Source organism: Hermetia illucens, chromosome 1 (genome assembly GCF_905115235.1).
Source record: "Hermetia illucens chromosome 1, iHerIll2.2.curated.20191125, whole genome shotgun sequence".
In the NCBI taxonomy this organism is placed as follows: Eukaryota; Metazoa; Arthropoda; class Insecta; order Diptera; family Stratiomyidae; genus Hermetia; species Hermetia illucens.
Genome location: NC_051849.1, coordinates 208,495,975 through 208,523,663, shown reverse-complemented (window position 1 = coordinate 208,523,663; position 27,689 = coordinate 208,495,975). Strand labels below are relative to the sequence as shown.

The 27,689-nt window shown below is 44.3% G+C and overlaps 1 protein-coding gene across 1 annotated transcript in view; it reads left to right on the top strand.

Annotated features, from left to right (window-relative positions):
- Nucleotides 1–27,689, top strand: part of LOC119646131 (myb-like protein Q) — a 162,902-nt gene that overhangs the window by 25,596 nt on the left and 109,617 nt on the right. Inside the window, exon 2 of the mRNA XM_038046480.1 lies at nucleotides 5,786–6,303. Coding sequence (XP_037902408.1) covers nucleotides 5,868–6,303 — 436 coding nt within the window. The 5' untranslated portion in view covers nucleotides 5,786–5,867. The remainder of the gene's footprint in view (nucleotides 1–5,785; nucleotides 6,304–27,689) is intronic.

Below are 27,689 nucleotides of genomic sequence, written 5' to 3'. Positions count from 1 at the left end.
TCCAACTGGGCAAAAGCCTCTAATAGACTCCGGCCCCCATCTCTATCTGGTTCCCCATTCGACAGCCCAAGCGTTAATGTCACCGGTAATAACCTTTGGACTTCATCCTCTTTCGTCGGGAGTAAGGTTGTTTCATATGTGTTCAAATTCCGACAATATGAGACTGGGTGGGGCGTAGCAGTTGACGTACACGCCACTTATTTTCGCTCACACGAAGCCACTGGTCGATTGACTCATGGAGCACTGCATAGCTTGCCAGCCCCACAGCTCATATCGACGCTTCACCAGTTGAGTCTGTGACTCATACACCCCCGCCACGGTTTCTGTAGGGTTCACTTATGATGGAAATTTCTATCAGCGATTCATAAGTGGTCTGTTGAAGTAAATCCTGAGCGACCCTGCCATGGTTGAGATTTATTTGAATAGACCTAATTTTATAATAGCTATCAACGGCTTCCTAAATTCTGGGCATTCACCACTTCCAGCAATATATCAGTCATCCCTTCCTTCCGTTCCCAATAGGCATTTGGGGTCCCTATTTCACACATTGGCAATATGGCATTTTTTGCACTTTTGCTTTATTCTTCGCCTTTTTATTAGCGATCTTCCTCCATTCACCATTTTCGTTCCCCTTAGATTTCCATTCGATCGCTGACGCTTGCACTTGAAGCGCAGGCTTTTTACCTTCCGTGCGTTTAGTTCCATTCTTAGGAATTCTGGTGTATTTTTTTTTCCTTTGGGCGCCTGCTGATTCCGTAGAAGATCACTGTCTTTCTCCTGGACCTTTTTCTTTGCTGGCAGGTTGCTAAAACTACCGTTCGGTGTCACTTGGGTCGCCTGCGATACTGTTGGAATGGCAGGTTTCGGCTTTTGCTTGGGACCTCTTTCCTCCTCCAGCGACGTATTATAGAGGACCCTAATGGCTCTCACCATGGCGCCAAGGATGGCGATAACCCGCGAACGATAAATTACCGTCACTCTCGTAGGCCCACGCGTGAAGGCAATACTGCGTCAAACACTGAGTACCGACAGCAATAAATCATTCACAGACGTAACACGAGACGAAGTCCGAACTCAAATCTAGCTAGCAGAACAGTGTCAATAAAAACAACTTTTGTTTGAAGATAGATTGGTCCTGAACCCACCTATCTTCTCAATAACGGGCAATAGTAATTTTAGAGAGCAACTTATTCCGCGCTCTATATTTAAAAAAAATCTGTTTTTCAAATAAATAACAACAATAAAAACCACTGGAACGGGCCCTTGCAGTCCAGATACAAAAGAAAGCTATAAAATGAGCGAAAGTGAAATTCGACTTGTCAGGAACCTCTGTCCAAGTTTAAGACCAGAGGCAACGAAACTGCAATCACCTCCAAAAGCTGTCAATTGGAATCAGAAATGTTACTGGAAGTAGGAACTGGGCCTGCGACAATGAAACTTCAAGTCTATCTGAAAGGAAAAAATCTCAGTCAAAACGTGGTACGCTTCTAAAACTGACCGTAAACTCCAAGAACCAGCAAGTTGCAGATTGATTGCGAACTACGATATCACTGATCGGGAGAGCTATGAAGATCGTCCATGAGGGTCTGCATCCCACTTCGGATCTTGGCCTGCAGGATATCCTTCCTCCAACCATCTCGATCCGCTCCGCCGTTTGGCATAACGTTTGTACGCCAACGAGGAGGCATGTGCCATAAAGGCACAATATAGATCAGCAAAAAAGAGACTCTGCAGCGCTATAAATAAAAGCAAAGCTCGCGGCTGGCAAAATCTTGGCTATAAGCTTGTCACTCGGAAAATCGGGGCTCTGCGGAAGCCCTGCATATTGAGCACCGATCAGATGGACCGCATTGTGCGGGCATTGTTCCCCAGACACCCTGTACGGGTTGATGTAAATAGCGCGGAAAGCGTCGAGGATTGCCCCCTTTTCACAATGGGAGAACTCGAAGAAGCGGTTCCCACTATGAAAAACAGGAAGGCGCCAGGTCCTGATGGCATCCCCGCGGAAGTTTACAAACTGGTGTTCCGCCAACGGCCAGAATTGCTGCTCGAAGCGTTCAACGCGTGCTTGAAGGAGGGCATTTTTCTTTGTCGCTGGAAAGTGGCCAGACTCGCGTTGATCAGTAAGGGTAAAGGAGACCCGGAGCTTCCGTCTGCATACCGACCGTTGTGTATGCTTGACACGGCCGGAAAAGTGCTCGAGAAGCTCATCAGGGGTAGATTCGCTGAAGCGATCCGTGCTGCAGGGGACTTATCCGCAAGGCAGTTCGGGTTTAGAACAGGGAAATCTGCAGTGGATGCTGTTATGGAGGTCGTAGGTGCGTTTAATTGAGCCGGGACACACAGCCGCCGATCTCGACGGATAGTGCACCTCATAACGCTTGATGTCCGAAATGCCTTCAATTCCCTAAGATGGACAGATATGCTAGGCACACTAGAGAACTCCTTTCACGTGCCAAGCTATCTCTTGCGGCTATTGAGGGATTATCTGAAAGACCGCTCCCTGTTCTATGAGACGCTAGAGGGCCAGAGGAGGATGGAAATCACGACGGGAGTAGCGCAGGGATCCATCCTAGGGCCGGACCTCTGGAACGCTTCCTACGATAGTCTGCTGAGACTCGATATGCCCGAAGAGTCGCGCCTGGTCGGTTATGCAGACAACATTGCGGCACTTGTTGCCGGACGCACTGTTGAACAGGCGCAAAGCAGACTTGGCATATTGATGTGACGGGTAAGCGGATGGATGACTGCTCACGGTTTCAACGTTGCGCTGGAAAAAAACCGATGTAGTCATCCTGACCAGAAAGAGGATCCCGACCCTGCGTCCCACTTCGATCGGCGAGTTGGCAATAGAGTCAAAACCAGCGATTAAATACCTTGGTTTAGTGCTCGACTCGAAGATGAGCTTCTTCGAACAAATCAAAGCAGCCGCGGACAGGGCTGCAGCAGGAGTCGCGGCCTTGAGTCGGCTAATGGCGAATATCGGCGGCCCTATATCAACTAGGAGACGTCTCCTCATGCAACGCAGTCCGTCCTTCTCTATGGTGCGGAGGTATGGGCTGATGCCCTTGACAAGGAGGTACATCGTAAACGCTTCGCTCAAATGCAGAGGCGGGGAGTTTATCGCACCGTCTCCGAACCGGCTGTGATGGTGATTACGGGAGTGATCCCCGTTGCCCTCCTTGCTAAGGACCGCAAAGCTGACTATCGCGTGTTCTGCAATAGAGTGGCGGATGACGCAGAACACACCTTTTTCTCTTGCGAGAGGTGAGACGGCTTTATGCAGACACAGATGAGCTCTCTCCAGACAACATTGTCAGAGAGATGCTGAAGAGCGCTGGCAGCTGGAACCGTATTGCGCATTATGTTCGGGCTCTCCTTACTACGAAGAAGATTGAACTCGACCGGCAGAGGGGTCGAATGGTAAGGGGTTCCCTGGACTAACAACAACTCCCTTCCTCCCCTCCCGTTGGTGAAAGGAATTCCCTGACTTGATGGCCCTCAAAGCCGGGAGAGCGGGAGGGCTAGCCCGAAGTAATGTGTCAAACGATTCCAGGCTAGTTCTCTCATGACAGGGAGGTGTTTAGTTGGTAGGCTGCCAGCGTGCTGTTGCGGGAGTCCAACACTGTGCGTAAACGCATTCACCTACCCAACTCCCAAAAAAAAAAACCATCTCAGTCCATCATTCGTGCCTTCAGTTTTAAAGTCCGAGTAGTGATACGCCGTGTTTGTCAACAGAAGCCTAGCTTAGCGTTTTCGGGGTTTTCCTACTGGTCTTTGTCCTTCTGAATTCTCTTTGAATACTCTTTTAGGTATTTACATGTTTGGAGATTTCAGGGTTATCAAATGAGGGTTTTATCTCATTCATCCTCTGATTTAGCTTCTTTTATTTTCGTCAGAACCCTCTTCCGAAAGATATTGACCGGAAGTTTGTGTTAGGATTCATGGTTCAAATCCGTAGCATAGGATGGGTGTTATTATCATTTTGTATGACAGGAGCTTCTTCTGGATGCCACTACGTCGAGATCCTTGCATTGTAACGTAGGTATCGTGCTTTTGGGCTGGAACTGTGACAATCTCCCCCAGCAAGTTCGTCACTTGGGTGCGAAAGCCGTCGACTTTGTTCAAGCTGGATTTTTTCAACCTAAACCTTCGGATTTTGCTGACATTTTCACCCAGATCTTTCGGGTCGGGATCAGATTTGACATTTTTTTAAAAATCTCCACGTGTGACAAATTACCCTTACTGGAAGTAACATTTTGTTTTGGGCGAATTCGCACTTTTTCTTTCTTTTTCGCCGTTTTGTTAACGACTTTCGGCCATCCACCATTTTTGTTCTCCTTAGGTTTCTCTTCCATTGCTGAGGCTCGCATTTGGCGCACAGGTTTTCTATCTGGTGTACTTTTAGTTCCGTTCTTGGGAACTGCTAGTGTATTTTTTTTCCTCTGAGGCGTCTGCTAATTCCCTAGAAAAATCATCTTGCCCCCGAACCTTTTTCTTTGATGGCAGGTCGCTAACAGTATGGTTTGGTGTCAGTTGGGTCGCATGTGACAGATTTCAGCTTTTCTTTGGGATGTCATTCTTCCTCTGACCATTTTTTTGATAACTTGGTGCAGGTTGCGCCTGTCCTAAATAAACCTGGGCAGCTCACTTATTTTAGCTCCAAATTGGATTAAAGGTAGTTCCTCCGGGCAAGGGCTCTTTTCACTAGGAGTCTTGGCCGGATTACTCCTTCTAAACGCACCTTCGCCCGTAGCATTTAACGTGGTTTCCTGCGTTTTATTTTTTGCCGGCTTTGTCATTGGTGGAAATCGAAGAATTGAGGAACCTCTCCTGAATGGGTGCGATTATGTCATAATTACTATCAACCAAAATCCGGTCCGAAGTTCCTCGATATTTATTAGCACTAATGGTAATCATAACCCCGAATTTGCTTTGATGAATCCATTATTCATGTCTCTCCACAGAGAACAAATTACTTCTCCAAACCTCATAAACATCACGTAACCATTATTCTAATTAGTCATTTTGAATGTTTATTTAGCAATTTACAAACTTCAAAACTATCACCAGCCACATCGCTGTCGTCAACTACCCACCGGAGTCCCCCATCTCAAAGGTATCCAACCAAAACCCGTCAGCTCTCTTTGTTCAGTTGATGCCATGCAAGCCTTGACTACGAAAAAAACTCCAAAGATTGCCAATTCCAATCCTCCCTGGTGACTGGATATTTCCTTCTGTTTATTCCTGTCTGAGGCGCCTCCTTGACAGGCCAATATCATGACATGAAGCAAATTATCGCACACGAGTATAATGACTTAATTACCTAATTTGCAGAAAATTTACCCATTATGGAAATAAACATTATAATGAGACCATTGTGTGAGGGCGCGAGCACGTGAGAAGGAGCTCTTTACCTTATAATGTACGTTTGCACCTTTACCTGTTGGTAATCGTTTGGGACGTTGTCTCCGTTTGGTATGGCAGAGACATGTTTGGCTTCTTTCAAAGTTTAGCAAATTCAAAATTATGACTCCAGCGTAACTTATGAATGAAGATGTCAATGTAGAGGGAATAAAAACCCCACAACCGGAGGACCAGCACAATGCTTTTACTGCCCTTTTACCGGAGAAGTCTCCGCAACCCCAAAACTTTCCATTATCTGTTATTGCACTGAATTTCACACCACCCAGTTAAATTGTATAATCATCAAAGTACTTTAATTACTGCATACGTAAGTAGATATGTGTACATATGATTGGTCTCATTTGATTTTCTTTTTCAGGTTTGAATGCTCAATCGCACCTCAACTGGCACGAGTTTATGGTAATATTAAGAAAGCAACCACCAGCCTAATCACCGGAAACATGCCCCTTCTTATAGCCGCTCGGAATCAACAGCCCAGTCATCGCCATATGGTGGGGAACACCTCAACCAGCAACGGCCACGGGGGTAGTGACCAGCCTCTGGACTTTACCATGTCAAAGGTTAGAGCTAGTCCGAAATCGTTACAAGAAACCGACGGAATAGATTTAAGTGACCGCCATGCTTACTACAGCACCAACGGAACGGATAGTGATATCGAGTTTCCAAAAAGTGTCCAATTAAAAAATAATAATTTTATTGTGAACAGTATTAACAATAACAACAATAATAATAATCAATTGCTGAAAAATTGCAATGCAGATAGTGAAATGTCTCGTAACAATAAGTCTCCGCAAAGTGATGACAGCAGTGGTTCGACCAGGACTCAGCAAATGGAGAATCGACGGCAGGAACATGAGAAACATGCGCAACTTCTAGGTAAGTTACCTTTAACTGTGAGTTGTGTTACTAGATTAACCAAATTTTTCACAATTTGTGTGGGAAAATCTGCTTGACTAAACCCTCTTTCTTTCCATTCTTGTTGATGCTTCCGAACCTCGGAAAACCAGTGTCAAAGCAGGATATCCGTTTTTATTAAAACTACTGGCCATCACCATTAACATTTTTTTAATATATATGGTTGTCATTTACCCCTTGGTAGGGTATAATGTGTCAACCGCACATACCCGGCATTACTCGCGGTTACATACAATTCGCTTCAGCTCCTCCCAGGACTTCCCGAGACGCTCGCATTCCTTCTCAACTGTTCTGCGCCAAGTGCTCTTGGGGAGACCAATTCGTCGGGCATCTAGTGAGAATTGATTTTGCTGCATGGCTTATCCAACAACACAATTGTCTCCCCTCCTTAATGTGTGACCTACCCACTGCCACTTTCGCCCTCCGATCAAATCGCGTTCGGTATCTGGCCTGTACGCCGACTAAATTTTTCGTTTGTAACATTTTTTCAGGGCTCATGGATAAAATTGCAGACTAGAGTGTAACGAGTATGAGGTAATTTTATTAAGGTTCAGTTTGGAAACCGGAGGCTCGGCTCTTCAATTATAGAAGGTTTTATGGATTTCAATCCCAACGAGGACACGACGGCTCCATTTGTAGGTTGCTAGTAAGTCATAAATGTCATATCCTGCATTGAGGTAAAATTTCGGAAGAATTCAAAGTCCACTGCGGAGTCGAACAAAATTTGCCTTCTGCCATCGATTCTATTCCTTCTTGTTTTTTGGAAATTCTCAATGCTGCTTTGTCTAGAGGTCGTGGTAGCTTCAATGAACCATAACATCTTTCCAGAAATGTCTTAACTATACTGATGACATCTGTTTGCTTTCTCAGCGCACATTGACCAAATTTCCATGGATTTGGAGGAGGCAGATTGATTCGAACTGGGGATAAATATCAGCCTTCTTCCTATTTGTATTAACGGGTTGGACACCGAAAACGTCGACCAATTAATGAATCTTAATAGCGTTGTTCCTGCCGTCGTGAGTGCCAAGTTTGATGTTACCCGACCCGGAGGATCAGCCTTCGCTCTTTTGTCTCTGGAAATACAGATCCCTCAATGTCAACATCAAGTTAAAGTGGTTCTAATCCTCTTTCTATGCTCTTTTATAGGAACAGCATATGGAGAGTGTTAATCAAAGACTTCAAGACTAAGTTAACACCTGTCGCTGCCAGTATTCTCTGATCCGACCCAATCTCAAACGAAGAGCGACGTCAGCGTACATTGGGTGTGTTGATTAGAAAACAGAAGTGGCAGTGGTTAGGGTACACTTTAAAAAAGGGCAACAAATCCTTTCCTGGCCTTGCTGTTCAATGAAATCCACCTTCTCAGAGCGGCCGATGGGTGGGTCACCCTAGAAATACTTGGCATAGAATAGTAGAGGAGAACTGTAGTCTTCTCGGGAGAACCTAGAGAATAGCAGCTCATTTCGACAAATCGACAACGAAGTCACGTGGGTATAGTCGGCGCACTGTATCCCATTCACTTGAATATGATGTTGATATTCTATGCTGTATATATATGATTCCCATTTACCCCTTGGTGGGGTACAGAACATCAACTACACCTACGCGTCATCGTCCACGGTTCGCTGAAATGTGATTAAGCTCCCCCCAGAACTTCCGGAGATGCTCGCACTTCTTCTCTACTGTTCTGCACTAAGTGTTCCTGGGGCAATCCACTCGTCGATCATGCTGTGAGAGTGGATTCCACGGCATGGCATAGCCAACAATGCCATTGTCGCACCTCCTGTGCACCGACCAAATTCTTCGTTTTCAATAGTGGCAACCCAACGCATTCCCATGATCAATAATAGACAGGTGTTGACGAAAGCTTGGAGTCTTCGAGTTGCAGCAGTGGTGGTTACGAGGGGTCTGACGCTTAGAGTTCATTATAAACTCCTCGAATGTCGGGACAATGTACGTCTCATCGAATTTTCGTCTTCTTCTTCAGTCTTTGTCCCATTCAGAAGCGAAGTCGGCTCATCTTGATCCGTGGCGCTACTTTGTTCTGTCATAGGGCTGATTTAGATATAGTCGCAAGGCTTTCAAATGACCATCCAGCGTATCAAGCCGCCGTTGCTACGGCCCATCCCATCGACTTCGATGTTCAGACCAATCTTCGCAAATGAATTTTCGTTAGCGCGCATTACGTGACCATACCATCGAAGATGCCTATCTTACAATTTTTTCCACGATCAGTACAACTCTATATCAATCACAAATGACCTCACTTCAGGTTTGATAAACGCATGTTTCACCACTGGTCCAACGTAACATCTTCATCTCCATAACCGCGAAACGTCGTTCATTGTCTTTTATAGTCGGCCAACACTCGGAACCATAAAAAGAACAGAGCGGACAACATTGCAATAAATTTTCAACTTAGGACTTTCGTTGATATAGCCGCTTTCCAAATTCCTTCAAAATGTATCGTAGTGACTGGTAAGAGCTTCCATGTAACGCACAATCCACCGCAAAGTGGACGACAAAATGGATTCGACAACCTCGAAAAAGCAGTTGGGAAGCAAATTGAGTCGCCTACCTCACAGCAGAAGCGTCCAGAATAACCCTCAACCATTACCTAGAGCGCCTGCAGAAGGTCCTCGACCTGTGGGAGATTCTCGAACGATGCAACAGCGAGATTTGGGAAGACTTTGGTGGAAATCTAGATTGCCCGAATTTTATGGAGCGAACCCATTACATAAAAGAGAAAGCTGTCTCATCAAAGTTGGCTAAGAGTACTCAAGGCTTGCAGAGTCAACCAGGAAACAAGGCGGTCGAACAACCTGCTATATCGCACGGAGTTACTAGACAGCACGACCAACTGATATGTCAGGTGTCCGTGCTAACAGCAATGAAACGAGGACTCCGAAATACGAATTGTGGAGCGCAATCATTCAGCCTTATTAGCATCATGTGAAAGACATACCAACACCTGGGAAACATCAGAGGATCGAAAGGCTATTGGTTGCAGCTGGTGGTAGACCTACGTTCAGTTTGAGCAGTAAGTACGCTTGAAGGAGAGAGCAATATCGACCTTCCCTAATAAACTTACTGCATCCATCGCAATTATCGGACGCAAGAATATCTTCATGGTTTGAAGAATCCAGAAGTTTCGGTGAACACCTAGTACTACTTTTTCCTACAAGAAGCGGCACAATTAAGGTTGGAGTAACTTCGAAGGGTGACCACCAACCTTTATTCAGGGGTGATCAGGGGCATTCACCATTTTTATGACCTGAAGATGCCAAGTCAAGGTAGCAATCCCAAATGTCCAAAGGCCGCTTCATAAATATCTGAGACAGGGGAAGCATCGATTAGCAAAGTGATCAGTCGGGGATCTTCGATCTCGATTGCGGCTTCCTGCCTCTGGTTGTGTTGTTTTCCAGTGAGCAACGCATCAGTCACCCACGAAGTTTTGTACAATAAAATCTGAGGGACTAAATGGTTCAAAAGAAGAAGATGCTTTTCCGGAAGATACTTTGGCCCATAGAGACGAGTTACCAGAGCTAGAATCTGGTACTGGTGGTACTTCCATTATTCAAAGAAACTGCTGGTGTAAAAGATTTGGCAATCAGAAATTGACTAGGCCGATCTTCTTCTGAAAGATACTAAGGATTACTCAAAAGGTACCGCTGTAAGCTTCATGGTTCGCAATTATCGTATATTGTGGTTACATGACAACGTCAGCACCGAAAACCAACCAATCAACAACATGAAACCGCACTGGTCAAACGGGAAGAATAAAGATAGGAGAATACAACTTTGAGATCGTTGATAATTTCTCCTATCTAGGGTCGAAAATCACAACCGATAACAGCTACGATGATGAAATCCGCGCACGGTTGTTGTCAGCCAACAGAGCCTATTTCAGCGTACAAAAACTGTTCCGGTCGAAACGTCTCACCATAGGGTCAAAGCTCTTACTGTACAAGACAATGATCTTGCCAGTCCTCATGTATTCCTGGGAAACTTGGGTTCTTAGCAAGAAGAATTGCGAACTCTTGGCCGCGTTCGAGAGAAAAATCCTCCAAAGAATTTTTGGCTCCCTACATGAGGATGGACGATTCCGTAGCCTACACAATGACGAAATCTATGAGCGATACCATGACCGTCCGGTTGTGGATAAAATCCGGCTCAATAGGTTACGGTGGGCGGGTCACTTAATCTGTATGGATGAGGATGATCTGATCCGGAAAGTCTATAAGGGCAATATCTATGCTAGAAAAAGAAGACGAGACAGACCCTGCCTAAGATGGAGCGATGGCGTAGGCCAGGACGCCAGACAGCTTTTAGGGATATCGAATTGGTGGACCTCGGCGCAAAACCGGGAGTCTGGAGTTCCTTATTAAGGCAGGCCTAGACCGGATACCGGTTGTTGCGCCGTTGATGATGATAAATGTGTGAGGCCAGATAAAAGCAGGAGTATCACTCTCGGGATCGTTCGACATCAACAACAGTCTAAGACAAGGGGATGCCCTTTCATGCGTCGTCTTTAACCTGTCACTGAAAAAAAGTGATCCGTGATGTTGAAGTAAATGCGGCGGGTATGATCCTCTTTAAGTCCACCCAACTACTGGCCTATGCTGACAACATCGACATCAAGGTAAGAACGACCGTAAACGTACAAACTGCCTTCATCGAGAGCCTATTTCAGCTCACAAAAGCTGTTCCGCTCGAAACGTCTCACCATAGGGTCAAAGCTCTTACTGTACAAGATAATGATCTTGCTAGTCCTCATGTATTCCTCGGAGACTTGGAATCTTAGCAAGAAAAATTGAGAACTCTTGACCGCGTTCGAGAGAAGAATCCTCCAAAGGATTTTTGATCGCCTACATGAAGATAGACGATTCCGTAGGCTAAATAAAGACGAAATCTATGAGCGATACCATGACCGTCAAGTTATGGCTAAAATCCGGCTCAATAGGTTACGGTGGGCAGGTCACTTAATCTGTACCGCTGAGGATGATCCGACCCGGAAAGCCTAAGATAGAGCGATGGCGTAGGTGAGGACACCAGACAACCTTTAGGGATATCGAATTGGTGGACCTCGGCGCAAAATCGGGATATCTGGAGTTATTATTAAGGTAGACCTAGATCGGATACCGGTTATTGCGCCGTTGATTATGATGACGTTAAAAATTATGACTAGCACCTGATTCTATTGTCTCAAAATCATCACGTTCCATCCTCGATAATATAGGAAGCGCATTAAAATACTCTACCCAGCGGAATGACCGGAGTTACGGACATATGTTGGAAACATGACCAGTTATATTCAACAACAAATGGGAACAGTTTCCTCGCTATCCCTTCCTGTTTGCGCTGTGAAATAGACTTTCTTTATGGAAGCGGATGGCCAAAACCGGGTCCACTACTCTTCTAAAAGGTTGTATTTGCTGTACATTTGGAGCTAGTAAGCGACTTACCTGTGTAAATTTTCTTGGCAAAATTTAAGGAGATTCTTTATGCGAAGTGGTCTTTACTCCGAGATTTATAGTGATCCTGGTATCAATTTCGTGCGAACAAGCAATCAATTATAGAAGATACAACTATATCTACAAAAGGTGATACAATCTAGAAATTTGTGTCTGTTGAGATGTCACATTTCAAGAGGCTCTGGCCATGGTGAAGTTAGTTGAAAAACACCTGAAGGGCATGCTCAACGAAACGAATTTCATTTCAACATTCGATGAATTTACGACTACGCTCTGCAAAATAAAGGATTGTCAGATCTCGGGATTTCTAATTAGGATCTCGAAAAATCCTGATGACCTCGAAGGATTGGCGCCGAGGCATTTTTTGTGTAACCAATATTGATTGCGATTTCGGAAGTTAGCAGGGCTCAAGGGAGTCTATACTAGGGGGTGACAACAACCAAAAGCAATACATCAGACTCTCTGTCGGGGATTGGTCAGAGATATTGGTCCTTTGCTAATTAAGGTTCCGGATGAGTGGAAGAGCCCCTCCTCATCCGAGAGGACAGTTAATCAAAAGCGAAAAAGACGATCGCTGGGGCCATCAAATGTGATACGAAAAATTAACAACTTCAGGTTAATTTTTTAGTTAATACGCTTTTAGTACTGTAAAACCCGCGACCTCTCAGCCATTGGCAACTAAGAAGCTTCAAATTGCTTGAAGGATCACCTAATATACAGCTTGTTCGGTTCTCTGAAAATCCTTGTAGAGACTTCCTGTCGAATAAGATATCGAAAATCTGGACCAAGCTAGAGTCATCCAAGGTAGCTTCAGGATGCGTTTGTATATTGATATATTATTATATTAAGGGAACCCGTTGGAAACCTAGGCCGTGGTTGACCTTGCAGGGCTCTTTTACATTCTAAGATTCAGCACATAGAACATCCATGATCCACAATCGTAAACCAAATCAAAAGGCGTCCCCTTGCTTTTTTTTTTTTTGAGGAGGTTGAAATCTTTAAAAGACACTGGCTTGCACACGCCAGCGTGTGGGATTCTTATCCACGAAAACCACCTACGACTCCTCCCAAGCCTCGTGGAACCACCATACGGTATTACATCAAGGGGTGGAGTCAACTCATTTAGCTTGATCCCCTTTCGTCTCTACGCGGCGTACGTAACCACGGTTTTCTAGTCTGCTCTTCCTTTCGCAGTTTGCTCTGGAGAGATACTTCCATGAAATTGATCGCATCCCAGTCTCCCTGACATTCTAACATTCTTCGCACCAGATTTTCTGCTACGAGTATCTCTCCTGGAGTCTCCTCTAGGTTCTAACTTTCCTTCACAAACCTTGGACAGTGTGGAACAATACATGCTCTGGGTCCTCTGTGACTCCTCGTTGGAAGCTATCAGTGCCCTCCTCTTGTTAAGGAAATCCCTGGATAATTTTTAACAAGAGTGAAATTCATGTGATTTGCGGAGATGATCGCCCTCTGAATCGCCGCATTACGATTCTGTAGCTGCTCCACCATGGGTTTAGGTCCGCTCCGAACAAATCTCCGTAAAGCATTCCCCCATTGCTCCATAGGATGGTGAGCTTGAGGCTTTTGCGGGCTTCCTTATAAGTGCACTGTTTTTGCCTTTAGTCGATTCTTCCTACCGCCCTCTCAGCCGCTCTTCCAGTTCGGTGACTGGTTGATCGAAAACTGGCCAGTTCAGTATTCCACCAGTAATTTGGTCTTCTACTGGCGATGCATTGAGCCACATGGACAGCTCTTTCTGTAAAGGCATCTGCTTTATTCGGTTGATCTAACCACATCTATATGAAGGTCTACTCATCCACAGCTTTAGCAGACCAGCCCAACATCTTTCTCGGTTTCGGGCATGATGGTCTTCTGCCCGATGACTCCTTCCATAGCCCAAAGAAGATTGCCTGGTGATCGCTGTGAGTGTAGGCCTTGCTGACGCACCAGGACATACCACGTGCCAAAGGTTAAGCCTACGATTGAGGCAGACCCCCCTTTCTGAAAGGAGTTTACATAACCTTCGTTAGCCAGAATTATATCAAACTGTGCAAAGGCATATAATAGACTGCGGCCCCTTATATTCGTCGCTCTGGTACCCCACTCACGGGCAATTCCTCGAATTCGCAGAGTGTCAGACTTGGTGGGACGGGTCCCCTAGTTCCTTGACAATTCGACAGAAAGTGACTACGTTTCAAAAGCTACGAAGATGATTCCACTGGTATTTTGTTTCGGTTTGAAAGCTCTAAACGCAATTTGAAAATAAAGGATTTTTCAATTGAAGTAGCTTTTCTTAGGCAACTCCGGCTCAAGTGCAGTTTATGCATATGCAGTTTTGGTACCCAGGATAACTGTAAGATTCAAAGATATCAATCAATTTCCACGTGAAGATCAAGACATGTATTAACCAATTGGCCTAGCACTTTCTATCAATAAAAAGAAACATAAGCGAAAGGGTTTCTTCTTTAACCCTTTTTCAAAAGGATACCCTATGACACAAAAAAGCGAAGATGACGTCCACGAGCTGGTATAGTGATGATGATGATGTGGTTATTGCTCCTTATCTTTTGTAACATCTAAATTCCCTACCAGAAGGGTGCCTTCAAAAACACATTCAATCTAAACGTATACTCATAGAGCGGAAGACATTCCACATGTCATAGTAAGGAAAGGGTTGAAAATATCCTTAAGGGTGCATACACTTAACTTTGGCGGCACGTCCTTTTTTACGATTGAGCGTTTAACTAACGGCGCGTGGGGAACCAACGGCAATATCGTTGACAATTGCAGCATTGATTCCTGGTTACTTGTTGATAAATGAGTACAAGGACGAAAATTGGCCCCTGATTTGGGTGGAATTGAATGTTATGAAGTTGCGGAAGTTATTTAAGATTGAGAATGTTCCTACTTATAATTTAATGATAATGGCATTTCAATGGGGTGATGTGATGATATTTATGGGGTTGGCTTGGCGAGGATGTCTGTTCATATAGGAAAGAGGCTTCTTGTGAGTGAATATGGTGGAAAAGCTTATTGAAGAGGAAGCGTTCACTGAAGATTAGATTAAATCGTTGAAGTACTAAGTACGTGCGGGAGGCTAGGGGAGAAAAGACCAAAAGTCTTGTCTAATTGCAACCACGTAAACAGTTCAAAGATATGCTTGGAGAGACTGGTCATATCTGAGCGGTCGTAAAGATCAAATTGTGGTAGACGGGTAGATAGCGGCTCCTTTTGATTCTCACGAAACTTATTAAACGCGATATTATTTTCATATTTATTAGACATCATAGACTTGATCATGGATATCAAAGTGTGGATAGCAAAAAAATGTGCAAGGTCCATTATTACAGTTCAATATCGAACCGTTACAGCTTTTTTAATCCCCGAATCGGGTCAAAATAATGGAAAACCAGAAAAATTGATAAAAAAATAAAGCTCAAACACGCGACTCAACGTGGCGACATCACCAGCTGCCTAATCTAAAAATATTCAAAAAAAACCCCTTTGATATCTTTTTCTTGGAAATCTAATCACCACAATCACGCGATCTTCAATAAACTATGATCGCGTCAATAGCAAATTATTTTACATGTGATTCTGGGTACGAACATACGTACATATCCAGCTGCATGACAGTAATGCAATCAAAATTTTGACGAAAATACCAAGACTGTCGATATGGGTGTAATCAAGTTGAAATAAAAGACCTGTCGGCCAGGTACAGGCCAGGTACACTAATGTCTATTGATTAGGCCACCATTTCCGTACGCTGGAGTAATATAATTTGAAGAAAAACTTTTACGTTCATATGAAGAATGAACGGAGTAAACTGTTTTGTGAATGAATTGGTTTTTTGGGCGACACGGCGCAATGGGTAGACGGCATAGTTGTATTTTGGCGAGGCATTGCGACATATCGATATCAGCAAAAAATATAGGCGACCAGCACCTAAATGACCCACCTGGTGGATAGATAGCTTTCACCTAAAATGTACATTTCACGGTTACGTATTGGGCTTTGAGCACCGGAAAACATGGTAATTTTGAATGAGGTGGATTTAGGGTCATCAAGCTGATCAGCGGATGTATTGCATGTTGTCATTGAGCGATAATCTAATTAGGGGATCTTGGAAAATGTAATTCAAATTTTTGATGAAATTAGTCAAAATTACTTGGACTTATAGATTTAAGACAGTAAAATAAATTGTATACTCTGGAAGAGGAAATAGGTCAATTGATTGATACACTTATAACGATAAAATAATCGAAATGGTCAGCCCATCGTACGCGTGCACCGAGTTCAAATCCTATTCTGGTCATAGGAAGTTCCACGAATACAGAATACACTACGTTCATCTCCATCTTCTTCTTATTTTTCTTCAGCCTTTCTCCCGTTCGCAGGCGAGTTCAACTCGTCGTGATCGGCCTCACCATTTAGCCCTATCAAATGCTTGATCTGGATGCAATCTCGAGGCTTTTAAATAACCACCCAGCCTATCAAGCCACCATTGCTTCAGTCGACCTTTTGATCGTTTACCATCGACTTCCATGTTCAGGCCAATCTTGGCAAGTGAATTCTCGTCAGCCGGAATTACGTGACCATACCATCGAAGACTCCTCTCTCGCAGTTTTTCAACGATCGGTGCAACTTCATATCGATCGCGGATATCCTCATTCCGGATGTGATCAAAACGTGTCATGTCACTAGCCCAACGCAATATCTTCGTCTCCATTACCGCAAAACGCCGCTCATTGCGTTTTATAGTCGGCTAACACTCAAAACCATAGAGAGCGAGGGGACGGACGACATTGCGGTAAACTTTAGATTTGAGAAATTCCTTGATACGTCGATCGCGAAGAACACCAGTTGTGGAACGCCACTTCATCCAGGTTGCGTTAATGTGGGAAGCAATTTCATAATGCAGTTCTCCATTGGCTGATAGCGTTGATTCGAAAGATTTAAATCTCCTCAGTTCTGGGCAGATCACTGTTGCTTTCTTTGCATATTTAGGTTCCATTTTTATTGGGAGAAGACCTTGTGATTCATCCCAACACTTTGGTTGACTGCGCTGAGAAACTGGCTGTTCCTCAGTAGCTTATATTTTTAGGCATCCTTCTAGCAAGCCGTTTGGCTTTACTCTTTTCAGTCGTCTCATTATATCATGTCAGTCAATTTTCGGACTTCGTTATTCTCATTTGATCGTACCTGGTGGCTATGTTTAATTGCTTGGTCTTTGATGACTTCACTAAACTTTCAGGTCCCTATGCAGATCGATCTTCTTAACAAAAGAACCAGGGAGCGTCTACTAAGCTTCTAAACACTTTATTTTGGAATGTTTGTAGGACCTTCAGGTTTGATTCTTTGGGAAATCCCCAGAGCTGGATGCCGTATGTTTATATGGGCCTTAGGATCTACTTATAAATTAACAGCTTGTAGTCGATGATCAGCTGGGAATTCCTCCCCAATAGCCAGTAAATCTGTCTATATCTAGTGTTAGGCTCGTCCTCCTTTTTAAGGATGTGTTTTTTTTTTTCAGCTGAGCTTAGCATCGAGTGTCATACCCATACCTAAATATTTGACCCAACTAGCCTGTGTGGCACATCTTGTCCGTTTATGATGAATTTAGCTGGATTCTATTTTTTGTTTGTGAGTTGAGTGAGTGAGTGTTCCATTCTACAATGTCAATAGCTATTTGTAACTTTATTTTTACTTCTTCCGTATTTTCACCCGTGATAAGGATGGAAGTGTCGTCCGCAAATGTCGCTATTTTGGCTTCTTTACAACAAGGTATATCATTGGTATACAATGGAAACAGTGTTGGGCGCAAGACACTGCCCTGCGGTATCCCAGTTGTATTTTTTTCAGTTGTTGACTCGATCAAGCCAATTGCGTTGATTGGCTTACTCTTCGTGAATACTTCGTGGACTTACCCAAAGGTTTCATGCTCTGCCGAGAGAATGACCTGTTTTACTATGACGCTGCATTCAGGGGCACAGACAACAGACCAGCCCCGGATAAAACAATCTCCTTTCGAGTGCCAGCACATATTGTATGCGCGGACTCGGGAGTCTCGGTGCAGTAATAAGCCACTTGTCCGTGTAATGAAGCTTTTCCCACATAATGGTCTCCAACTTGAAGTGACGAGTAGAACAGCCTGCGCCTTCGTACAATCCAATCAGCTCCTTCATTAGGCACATCGGATTTGACTGCATTTTATACAATGTGTTCGGTAATGTAAATGCCTTCACCCATCTTGAGGCTTCGTCGGCAAGAGTCATCAGAAATCTTGTAGAAAAGTTATCGATTAAAATTGATCCCCAAGATATCTGCAGGCACGTCAGGAATAACGAAATTATCGTTGTGAATTCGTTCAGGAATCGTCGTTTATCAAATCAAAACCGAAGTCGTTAAGTCGACACAAAATGGTGACATTTGCAATATATAAAGGGTTTAGTTTGGATTACTGGGGAGAAGCGCAGCTCCGAGTACTCAGGCCTTTATTTATCCAATTGTACTATCCCCGTAAATCGTCTATTTAATTATTTCCCGCCTACAGTGTTCGCAGCATGCATATGAAGTGCAGGACCGTCTCTTCTTCCTCCTCACATTGGCTGCATATAGCCCAAACCATCACTGGGAACTTTTCCATATGATATTTTAAGGAGCAGTGTCTCGTTAAAAGACCTACTAGGGTTTTCATGTCCCACTTCTTGAAAGACAATAAAAATGCCGCTCTAACCGCCCCAGGTTCTTCCGCAAGGATTTGCACCTGCCTGCAACAGTTCAAATTTCTCCAGCGTGAATCCTTGCAATTTTACCCTTCAGAATAGACTTGACAGTGGATAGCTGGATGTCAAAATCTGGTTCTGGCTCCATCATTGTGGATCCAGACCCTTGGCGAGGCAGTCTGTCAGCCTCCTCATTACCAGTGATGCTTGAGTGCCCTGGCACCCACATCAGGAATGCTTCGTTCAAACAGTCAAGTTTCAGCAGCACCTGATGATCACTCCACACCAACTGGCTTGACATGTCGGTGGTGTTTAATGTTGATAAGGCTGTCCGAGTGTTGGCAAAAATTCAAATGGTACGACCACTCCATTTTTATCGCAGACATTCTTCTGCTGCCAATGAGATGGAAATCTCCCCCTAGAATATAGTCAGTTCCATAATCGGATTACCCGAGAGAACTCCTGCGCTCGAACCGTCTTCCGTGACTAACCCATCGGTGAAGATTATTAAATCTAATATGAAAAACCTCATGGCCATTCATCTACTACATATTCTTTTGTTTTGATGATTACGACAGTGTATGTTTTTACACGGATGTTTGTCCTGGAATTTCCAAATGAACGCATGGTTAGCTGCCTTTGCAAGTTCCAATTGTATCCAGTATATATGCGTCGTTGCCTGCTTTCCGTTTCACCTCCAAATGATTAGCGGGTAGGTTAAAGATAGCTTCGAGTGAAAGTTCCCAGGTCTTACCTATCGGAGTCCTACAAGACCAGAGCAATCTGCAGGTTTCCTGATATTATTCCTGGATATGCTACTTCCACGTTAGCTAGGAGTTTGAGTGTACTCCTAAATACTTGACTATTTGTACCAACTGCATTTCCGCCTCTGGATAGCTGGATAGCATATAGGTGCCCTACTGGATGTTCCCAATAAACATAACTAGTCCAGTTTTCCTAGCGTCCACCGTGAGTCCATTATCAATTCACCATAATTGATGCCTTACATAATCACATTCTGTGGAAAAAAAATGTACACCCTCTTTCGAATGGCCAGCCCCACTTCAAACTCAGCAGAAAATGGCGTCACTTGCTATATGTAGACGATTCACAGACTACACCAACTCACCAAAATTCTTGACATTTGGTTCAGTCGTTTCTGAGTAAATCGTCTGCTACAGACAGTCGGAGCTGGGAGAATTTGCCTGATCTTTCATCAGGTGCGACCCCAGCCGGCGGATAGGGTCATATGTATTGACGTGTACATTTGTGTTCATGCACTTTTCTTTTCTGACTGTACGTGGGCTAATGTTTGCTCATCTCTTGTGAGTGGACTAAGGTGGCTGTGGGAAGGATACTCAGGATGACTCAGGAGTGATCCTTTGACCGCTTCGATCCATCACGTGTTATTCTTCATAATTCGCGCGAGCCTAACGAAGTAAATAAAACCCGAGCTACAATCTGGAATTGAAAGAATAAAACGACGGCTGAACCCCGCGCGTGGAGCCCTAAATCTCCGGACCCGAGTACCCGATCGAGAGGGAAGATTCACGACAGTCTCGATCCCTGTTTCTTCTGCCTCAGATGTTTATTAAGGCCTCCCTTCCTTGGCATCTTCAGGCCATTAGTTTGGAGCCTGTCCTTACATTTTGTAAGAGTTTTGCGGGGCTAATGAGGAGGGGAGAAAAAGGAAGTCCTCAAAACAAAGTGTTAAAAGTCATAAAGAAGATTGTCTGACTCACAAATAAACAACTCCATAGCAAGGCAGAAAGGGATAAATGATTTCAAAGTTATAATTTATAAATATATAAAAACAAGTGGGGATACCGGAAGCTGGGCGCTTCGGATATAAAGGTTTTGTGTTCATCTTATGTGAGAAGATTTTCCATTCGTACATACGACGATGCATACATATACGAGTATATGTTTGTGCGTAGGTCAATTGATCTAACCTTGACCATCTATTACTTTGTTAATAATAGTCGGAGTGCCTTCAAAGTTCAGAATGATGTCCTATAATATCGCCGGTGCTGGTATCAAATTTGGTACTTCGGGGATGAACTTAAGGGGGGGCTTTCCGGTAAATTTCAAAAACATGGGAATATACAATATATTTTATAACTTTATTTGTGCATACATCAGAATGGGATGTATTTTGGAGCCTAGATTCCATATAGTTACGTCACTGAGATTTTCAGATTTTCCGGTTGGGTAGGTTCTGAGAACGAGAGCTGTTTCACTTTTTGGGGCAAACATTTTGAGCCCTATCTCCCCTATGTTTCGCCAAATATTAGCAATGAGATCAGTTCCGGAAAGTACTAATCGAGCCCTTTCATTTGATTACCCACTTGATTATATTCGGTGTTAAAAAAATGTATATCCTCCTTTTACATGTGCGGGGAGCCCAACTTCAAACTCAACAAAAAATTGCATGTAAAGGGACATACACTTCTCACCAAATTTCGTGACAATCCGTTCAGCCGTTTCCGAGTAAATCGGGTGTGACAGACGGACCGTCAGACATTGAACCGATTTTAATAAGATTTTGTTTCACACAAAACCTTAAAAACCTCAAAAGTATAATGAACTAAACATGCACTCTTCAAGTTCATATCAACTTATTGTATGACAACCTCAAATCTTGTATCAATTTCCTTTCGCGTAATTTTTCTTTGAAAAAAAGAAAACATCTTAAAATATCTGAAAAGTCCCTATCAAATGACGATATTACGAATTCATGTTCAACCGCTCTATTATTCATTATCCATGATGTAGGGTGAGACGAGTATTGGACAAATATTTTTACAACCTTACATGATTTTCAAAGATATCACACCGACAATATTTGTATGTTCTACATATAAAGCAACAACATTACCTGCGCAAGCCGTAAAGTGCATTAATATGTAGCAATAATTAACATACAAAAGTCACTTTAAGATAAGATTGTTGTTCACTTGGTTGATGCATAATATCAAGAGAAACGCGACATTATTCAGTATCAAAGCCCACACCGATAACCAATTTCTTCGATTTTCCTTTACTCAAGCGTTTCTTATCAGCCAACCACACCTGAGGAGTCTTATTTAAAAATAATATCGAAGACGCGTCGCGATAGGGTTAAAAATAGATTCACAATATATTTTGAAAATCGGAGCTTTTCTAAGAGGGGGGGGAGTTGTAAGTCCTGTGCTTGCGCACGTAATTAGACGATGATTTATTTTGATTCTATCTTAAAAATGGCAATGCTTTGAAATAGCCGAAATAACATAAAACACCTTTGAAGCTTACAATGAAAGAATGAGCTCATCTTATGTCCTCAATTTCGACATCAATGGGGAAACTTAGGGGGTTGATATGGCTAAAACTGAGCGAGAAAAGAAAACGGAATGACAAAAAAAGATATTCCCCAGACGAGCTATTTGACGCTATCAAAAATATGAATGAAGGCAAAGAAATTGAAAGAAAATTGTCGCCTCTGTACTCTGAGAGAAGCCATTCCAAAGAGTAGGCTTCGATATTACGAATGAAAATGGGAACCAGGAGATATTTTCAAATTGCAGGCAATAGCTGGTGTATGATCATCATCTAAAAACAGGAGACAAAGTAGATGAGCCACTGAAGATAAAGTTTTATTCACGGGAAGCATTTGCCCACATCAAAAATTAGTCATCAGGGGCAAAGTGCCCTCGGGAAGGTAGGTAGGTATCAGTGGCCGAGGAGCCCAATTAGCACTGTGGTGCGCTGCTTTGATGCCACAAACTCCTAAGACCGTGACTGCTGTTATGAGAGCAGAGAGGCAGAGTCTAGCTGGCTCGAATCTGCAGAGCCAGCCCGTAGCATTCAGGAAGGAAAGCAGCCCACTCTGCAGCTAGAAATCTCTCTGAGGTCCCCAAGGAATGATTTGCCAAGTGTCCGAAGCCTGACTCTAGCTAGAGCTGGGCAATCGCAGAGAAAGTGCATCAGCGTTTCACTTCCTTCTCCGCAGCTTCGGCAATGCGAATTATAGGGTATGCCGAGCCTGGCGGCATGGTCCCCTATGGGTCAATGCCCGTGCAGACCGTCGTAATCTTGAATGCATTTGCACGCGTCTGGCAAAGGAGCTCTCGTGATCGGTCTATATTATAAGGAGGCCAAATTCTCTTTGATTTGCTACAGCTCGTAAGTCTTCGCCATCTAAGACTCGCGGCTGTAAGGTAGTGCGAATAGATTCCCCCCCTGACAGCCTCCAAAGAAACACCGACTGTATTCACCAAAGGGCTGCCAAGTACAGAGCCACGCCTGTCCAATCCGTCAGTCCGCTCATTCCCCTCTATGTTCTCTATGGAACCCAGATGAGGGTGACCTTGAGCGTGCCGCGCAGACGGTTCAGCGCGTCTCTGCACTGTCAGAATGGCTATGTTACGCTTGGGGCTCGAATCTCACTCCAGCCATCGACAGACTTCCAATATCCATCCAGACACATATCGATCCAGACACGTGTTGGATGTCAGAGGTGAACTGGATTAATAAGCTCAGGTGCCTGAGTTGACGAGGAGACGCTTTGTCGGGTTTCTGCTTTAAGGCAAATGTAAGAGGCTTTTCGTCCGTGAAGACTGTGAACGGCCTGGCTAGGCAATATTTTATTGTAAGATACGCGGCTAATAACTCACGATCGTAGGTACCGTAGTTCCGGTAAACGGGGTTTACCTATTTTGAAAACAAGCTCAACGGCTAATAGGTTTGGTATACCTTTTGCTGAAGAGCAGCCCCTATGTTTAAGGTATCGGCGAAAACGGTTAATGGTGCATCTTTCTGAGTAAATGCCAGAAGCGTGGCGTCCACCAGTTGTTGCTAGGTTGACTCAAATGCCTGGATAGCCGCTCTGCATCATTCAATCAGTCAGGAGTCTTTGGTTTTCATTGCTAAGGATCCATTGATGGTGAGCCTGCAAGAAACGGCGTTAAAAGTTTAACATGCCCAAGAACATCCTCAGATCCTTAACAGCTTTGGAAAGTACGAAGCTCGCAATTGCTTGTACCTTATCCGGGTCCCGTTGGATGCCATCAGGGAAAGTATTACGGCCAAAAAATCTCACCTGCCGTTGGAGGAATTTGCACTTTTCAACGTTGAGAGCGAGACTGGCCTCAGACTCTAAAGAAAAGGCGACCAGAACATCATCCATACAAACGAAACAAAAGTTTAAATTTCGTAGAACACTGTGGATGAATCTCTGGAATGTTTGCGCCGCATTGCGCAGTGCAAAAGTCATCCTAGTGAACTTAGTGAGAGAATTCAAAAGGTATGCATATTGCCGCTTTCTTAATGTCTTCAGGAGCTACAGGGATTTGGTGGTAGGCCTTCGCTAGATCCGAGGTAGTCAAAGTGCGGCTACCAACGAGAGAATGTGTAAAGTCACCGATGAGCGGTATGGGACATCGGTCCGGAATAGCCTGAGCGTTTGGACATCTATAGTCGCCACAAGGTCTCCATTCGTTTAATTTAGAAACCGTCTCGTGTGGCGAAGACCAACAGCTATCTGAGGGTCTACATATACCCTGCTTGAGGAGCTCTTCAAACTCTTTTCGCGCAACAGCGAGTTTCTGGGGTGGTAGTAGACGCACCTTAGAAATGATAGAGAAGCAGGTGGTGTTGATGTGGTGCTATACATCATGCTTTATTGGCTCAGTAGCTATGTTGCGGTATTTTTGAAGAAGTAGACGAACGCGTAGGCTGGCAATATCTACGAAAATAATGGCTAGAGTGTCGGCTGGGCAGAAGGAGATCGTCCCTGCTGACGTCGTGGGATCAATGAGTTGCAGTTCCACTAACAAACCATAGTAGCGCAGCAAATTTGCGTCCAAAATGGGAGTGCTAAGGTTCGATATAATCAAACGTCACGAATACGTGCGTCGAAGTCCCAAAATCAGGTCTACTGGCTTGTACCTATACGTGCGGATCGACGATGAATTTGCTGCCATCAATTTTAAAGTCTACGGCATTAATCGATAGTACTTGGATACCGGGAGAACCGAAACCTCAGCACTTGTATCACTCAAATAGTTGCATCTGCTCAGGGGGTAAACGGAAAGGCGGCGTGGTTTTTCGTTTCGGGTAGCTACCGGCAGGGCCAACCACAGGTTTAGTTTTCCGTTGCAAAAGCGTAAGGGCTGGTACATTTTGTGGCTTTTTCCGCGAACGTTCGGTGGTACCAGCATAGCCCGGTACCTGTCGAGAGTCATGACGACCTACTACCCGAGCACCTATTTCAAGGGGTGGATCTCGACCTGTTTCGTGAGCTTTGTCTCGGTTGGAGGGCGGCCACGGTGTCGGCAAGTTTTGCTACTGTAGTTGCCAATGCAGCCATTGAATTTTGTAGTTGCACGTCGCTCGCCACTTCAAAAACTATGGGCCGGTAGTGCACTTCATGGATTTTGTCGGCGGTTGTCGTCAACATGTCCAGCGCACGCCAAAATGGCACGAGTGTCCTCCGAAAGGCGCTACAACCACAAAGATTGGAGCAGAGCCGACCACACCGTGTGTCCAGCTAACTGCTTCATTTCTCTAAGCAGGTGACTGGGTGTCCAGTCGCCCAGCGTAAGTTCCGTCAGCAAGTGATTTAGCTTGATTGTCTCACTTACTGCCAAACGCCATATTAGATGGTCTTTTGATTTGTAGTAGGGGCCCTGCTCTAACACGTCAAATATGAGCCCAACAGATTCCTCGTCTAGCCCAACCAGCGCGCAGTTAAAGCGTCCTGTTGCGCCCTTTTGTTCCATGGACATCGCTGGAACGAAGTGATATTGATAGATTGATATTGATGATGAAGTAAACTGGATGCCATAACTTAAGTGCCGAAGCTCGCGAGGGGACGCTTTGTCGGGCTTCTGTCTAAACGCGAAAGTAAGTGACTTGTGGTCCGTAAACACGGTGAACGGCATGTTCTCCAGGAAGAATCGGAAGTATTTTCTAGGAGGTACGCGGCGAGTAGCTAACGATCTTCGAAAAGAAGCTTAACGGTTGCCAGGTTTAATTCACCCGTTGGTGGATAGCGGCGCCTACCACCCCACCGTATCTGAGGCATCGATGAATGGGGGGGGGGGGGGGCTGAGGAAATGTCAGCAGTATTTCATAAACAAACTGTTGATAGACCGACTCAAACGCATGGACGGCCTCAGCAGACCACGCAACTTCGCGGAAGTCTTTGGTTTTACAATTTTAACAGACCCGATAGAAGAACATGCCCAAGAACCTTCACAGATTCTTTACCCTGGTTGGTAGAGAAAAGCTCTTAATCGCCTTAATCGTCTGGGTCAGGTTAGATACCGTCAAGAGTTATTAAGTGGGAGAGAAATTTCACCTGCGCAACGTTGCCTAAGCCGAAAGTCATTCTGATGAACTCAAAGACTCCGAAACGTGTGCAGATAGCCGTCTTCGGAATGTCTTTGAGAGTGACAGGGATTTGGTGATTCGTCTTGGGTAGATCCAAGGTCTTAAAAATACGGCAGTGCGTAAGCAAGTGGTGGAAATCATAGATGAGTGGAATGGAGTATCGATCGGAAACTGTCTAAGGATTCAGACGCCTATAATCTCCGCATGGCCGCCGTTTGGCTTAGGGACCAAATGAAGTGTAGAGGACCAACAGTTATTGGATTGTCTGCAGATACCTTGTTTCATCAAATTCTTAAACTCTTTCTCCACAATAGCCAGGGGTGACATTGGACGCACCTTTGAAAATATTGGGGAATCAGAAGTGTTGATGTGGTGCTGCACATCGTCCTTAACCAGCTGAGAGAAACTACTTTCAGTAAGACCTTGTTCTGCAGGTCCACCAACAGACCATAGTGACACAGGACGTTTAGACATAAAATGGGGGTACTGATGTTCGCCAGAACGAATCGCCACGAAAACGTTCGGCGAGGTCCGAGACTCACGTCCACCTGCCTAAATTTTGGTGTATCTACCACTATCTACCATTTGTCCTTACGTAAAGTTTGTTCTCAGTTTTTTTTTTTTTTGTGGCATTAGACACTGCTATTAGCACTTCAGTTACTAGTTCCGGTCTCGACATGGAAGAAATTAAAACCGCTTTTGCTACTCTATAATGCCCGGGTACCTAGAGTTGTTCCACTGTATTGAGTCTCGAAGTGGAATTCCAAGGATTTTTAGCTTGTTGAACGATTTTTGAGGCGATGAAAGTACTGTCCAACCCTCTCAAGATTGTTTGGCTATCGCTGCAGATCGTTATGAGCTCTTCCTCCAAGGGGATGTCAATTTCTCAAATTCTCGTTCTAAGGATCGAATATATGTACTTTCGCCCGAAAAACTGGAAAAGACCACCTATCATTTTTATCAGATGGATAGAGCCTTCATCTAAAACTTTGCGCTGTTTTTCTCCCGTCGACGGAGAAGGCGCCAATATACCCATCACACAGTCTTCTGGTCTGAACTCTATGCTCGGGGCTAATTTTTTATCCCCTGCCAGAAAAATGTATGAGGGCCCGATGACCAAAGGACAAGAATTAAATTTAGTTCCTCTTCCTGAACCTCCGCATCGAAGCAAAGGCTGTGAAAGCTCATTTCACCTTTAACTATTTTTCCAAAGAGGCTTCATATCTAAAATAACTCCCAGATATTGGATGATAGCAGATCCTTCAGGAATTCTCCTGAGGCATATTTTCTCAGAGGTTCATACGAATTCTCCTGGGACATATTTTCTCAGAGGGTAATACCGGTGTGCATGTTACGAGGTACCATCTTGCAAGGCTTCGTAGCGAAAGTCACTTCAGATACAGAGTCCTTTGCAGACTCAAGTCTGATGGTGATCGGGTGTCTGGGAACGACACTACCCAGCAGCTTAACTAAAACCAGCTCATTGCAGGGAACTACAACCAAGTCTTCCAATCAATCATATGGTCCATTGCGTACAATACCTAGGATAACACTAGTAAAAAAAGGAACTGATTGCTATCTACCTATATGGCCATTTGCCCATCATACTGCAGACGAAGTAATGTCGAAAAATTCCCTCCGTCTTCGAAAGCCAGTGCATATGCACTAGCTTTGTTACGCGTTGTTACAGACAGATGCAGTGGAGATGTAGTCAGTCCTCCGAGCCTGTGGCACACTGAACACTCTGCTGAATGAAACCAAGATTTTG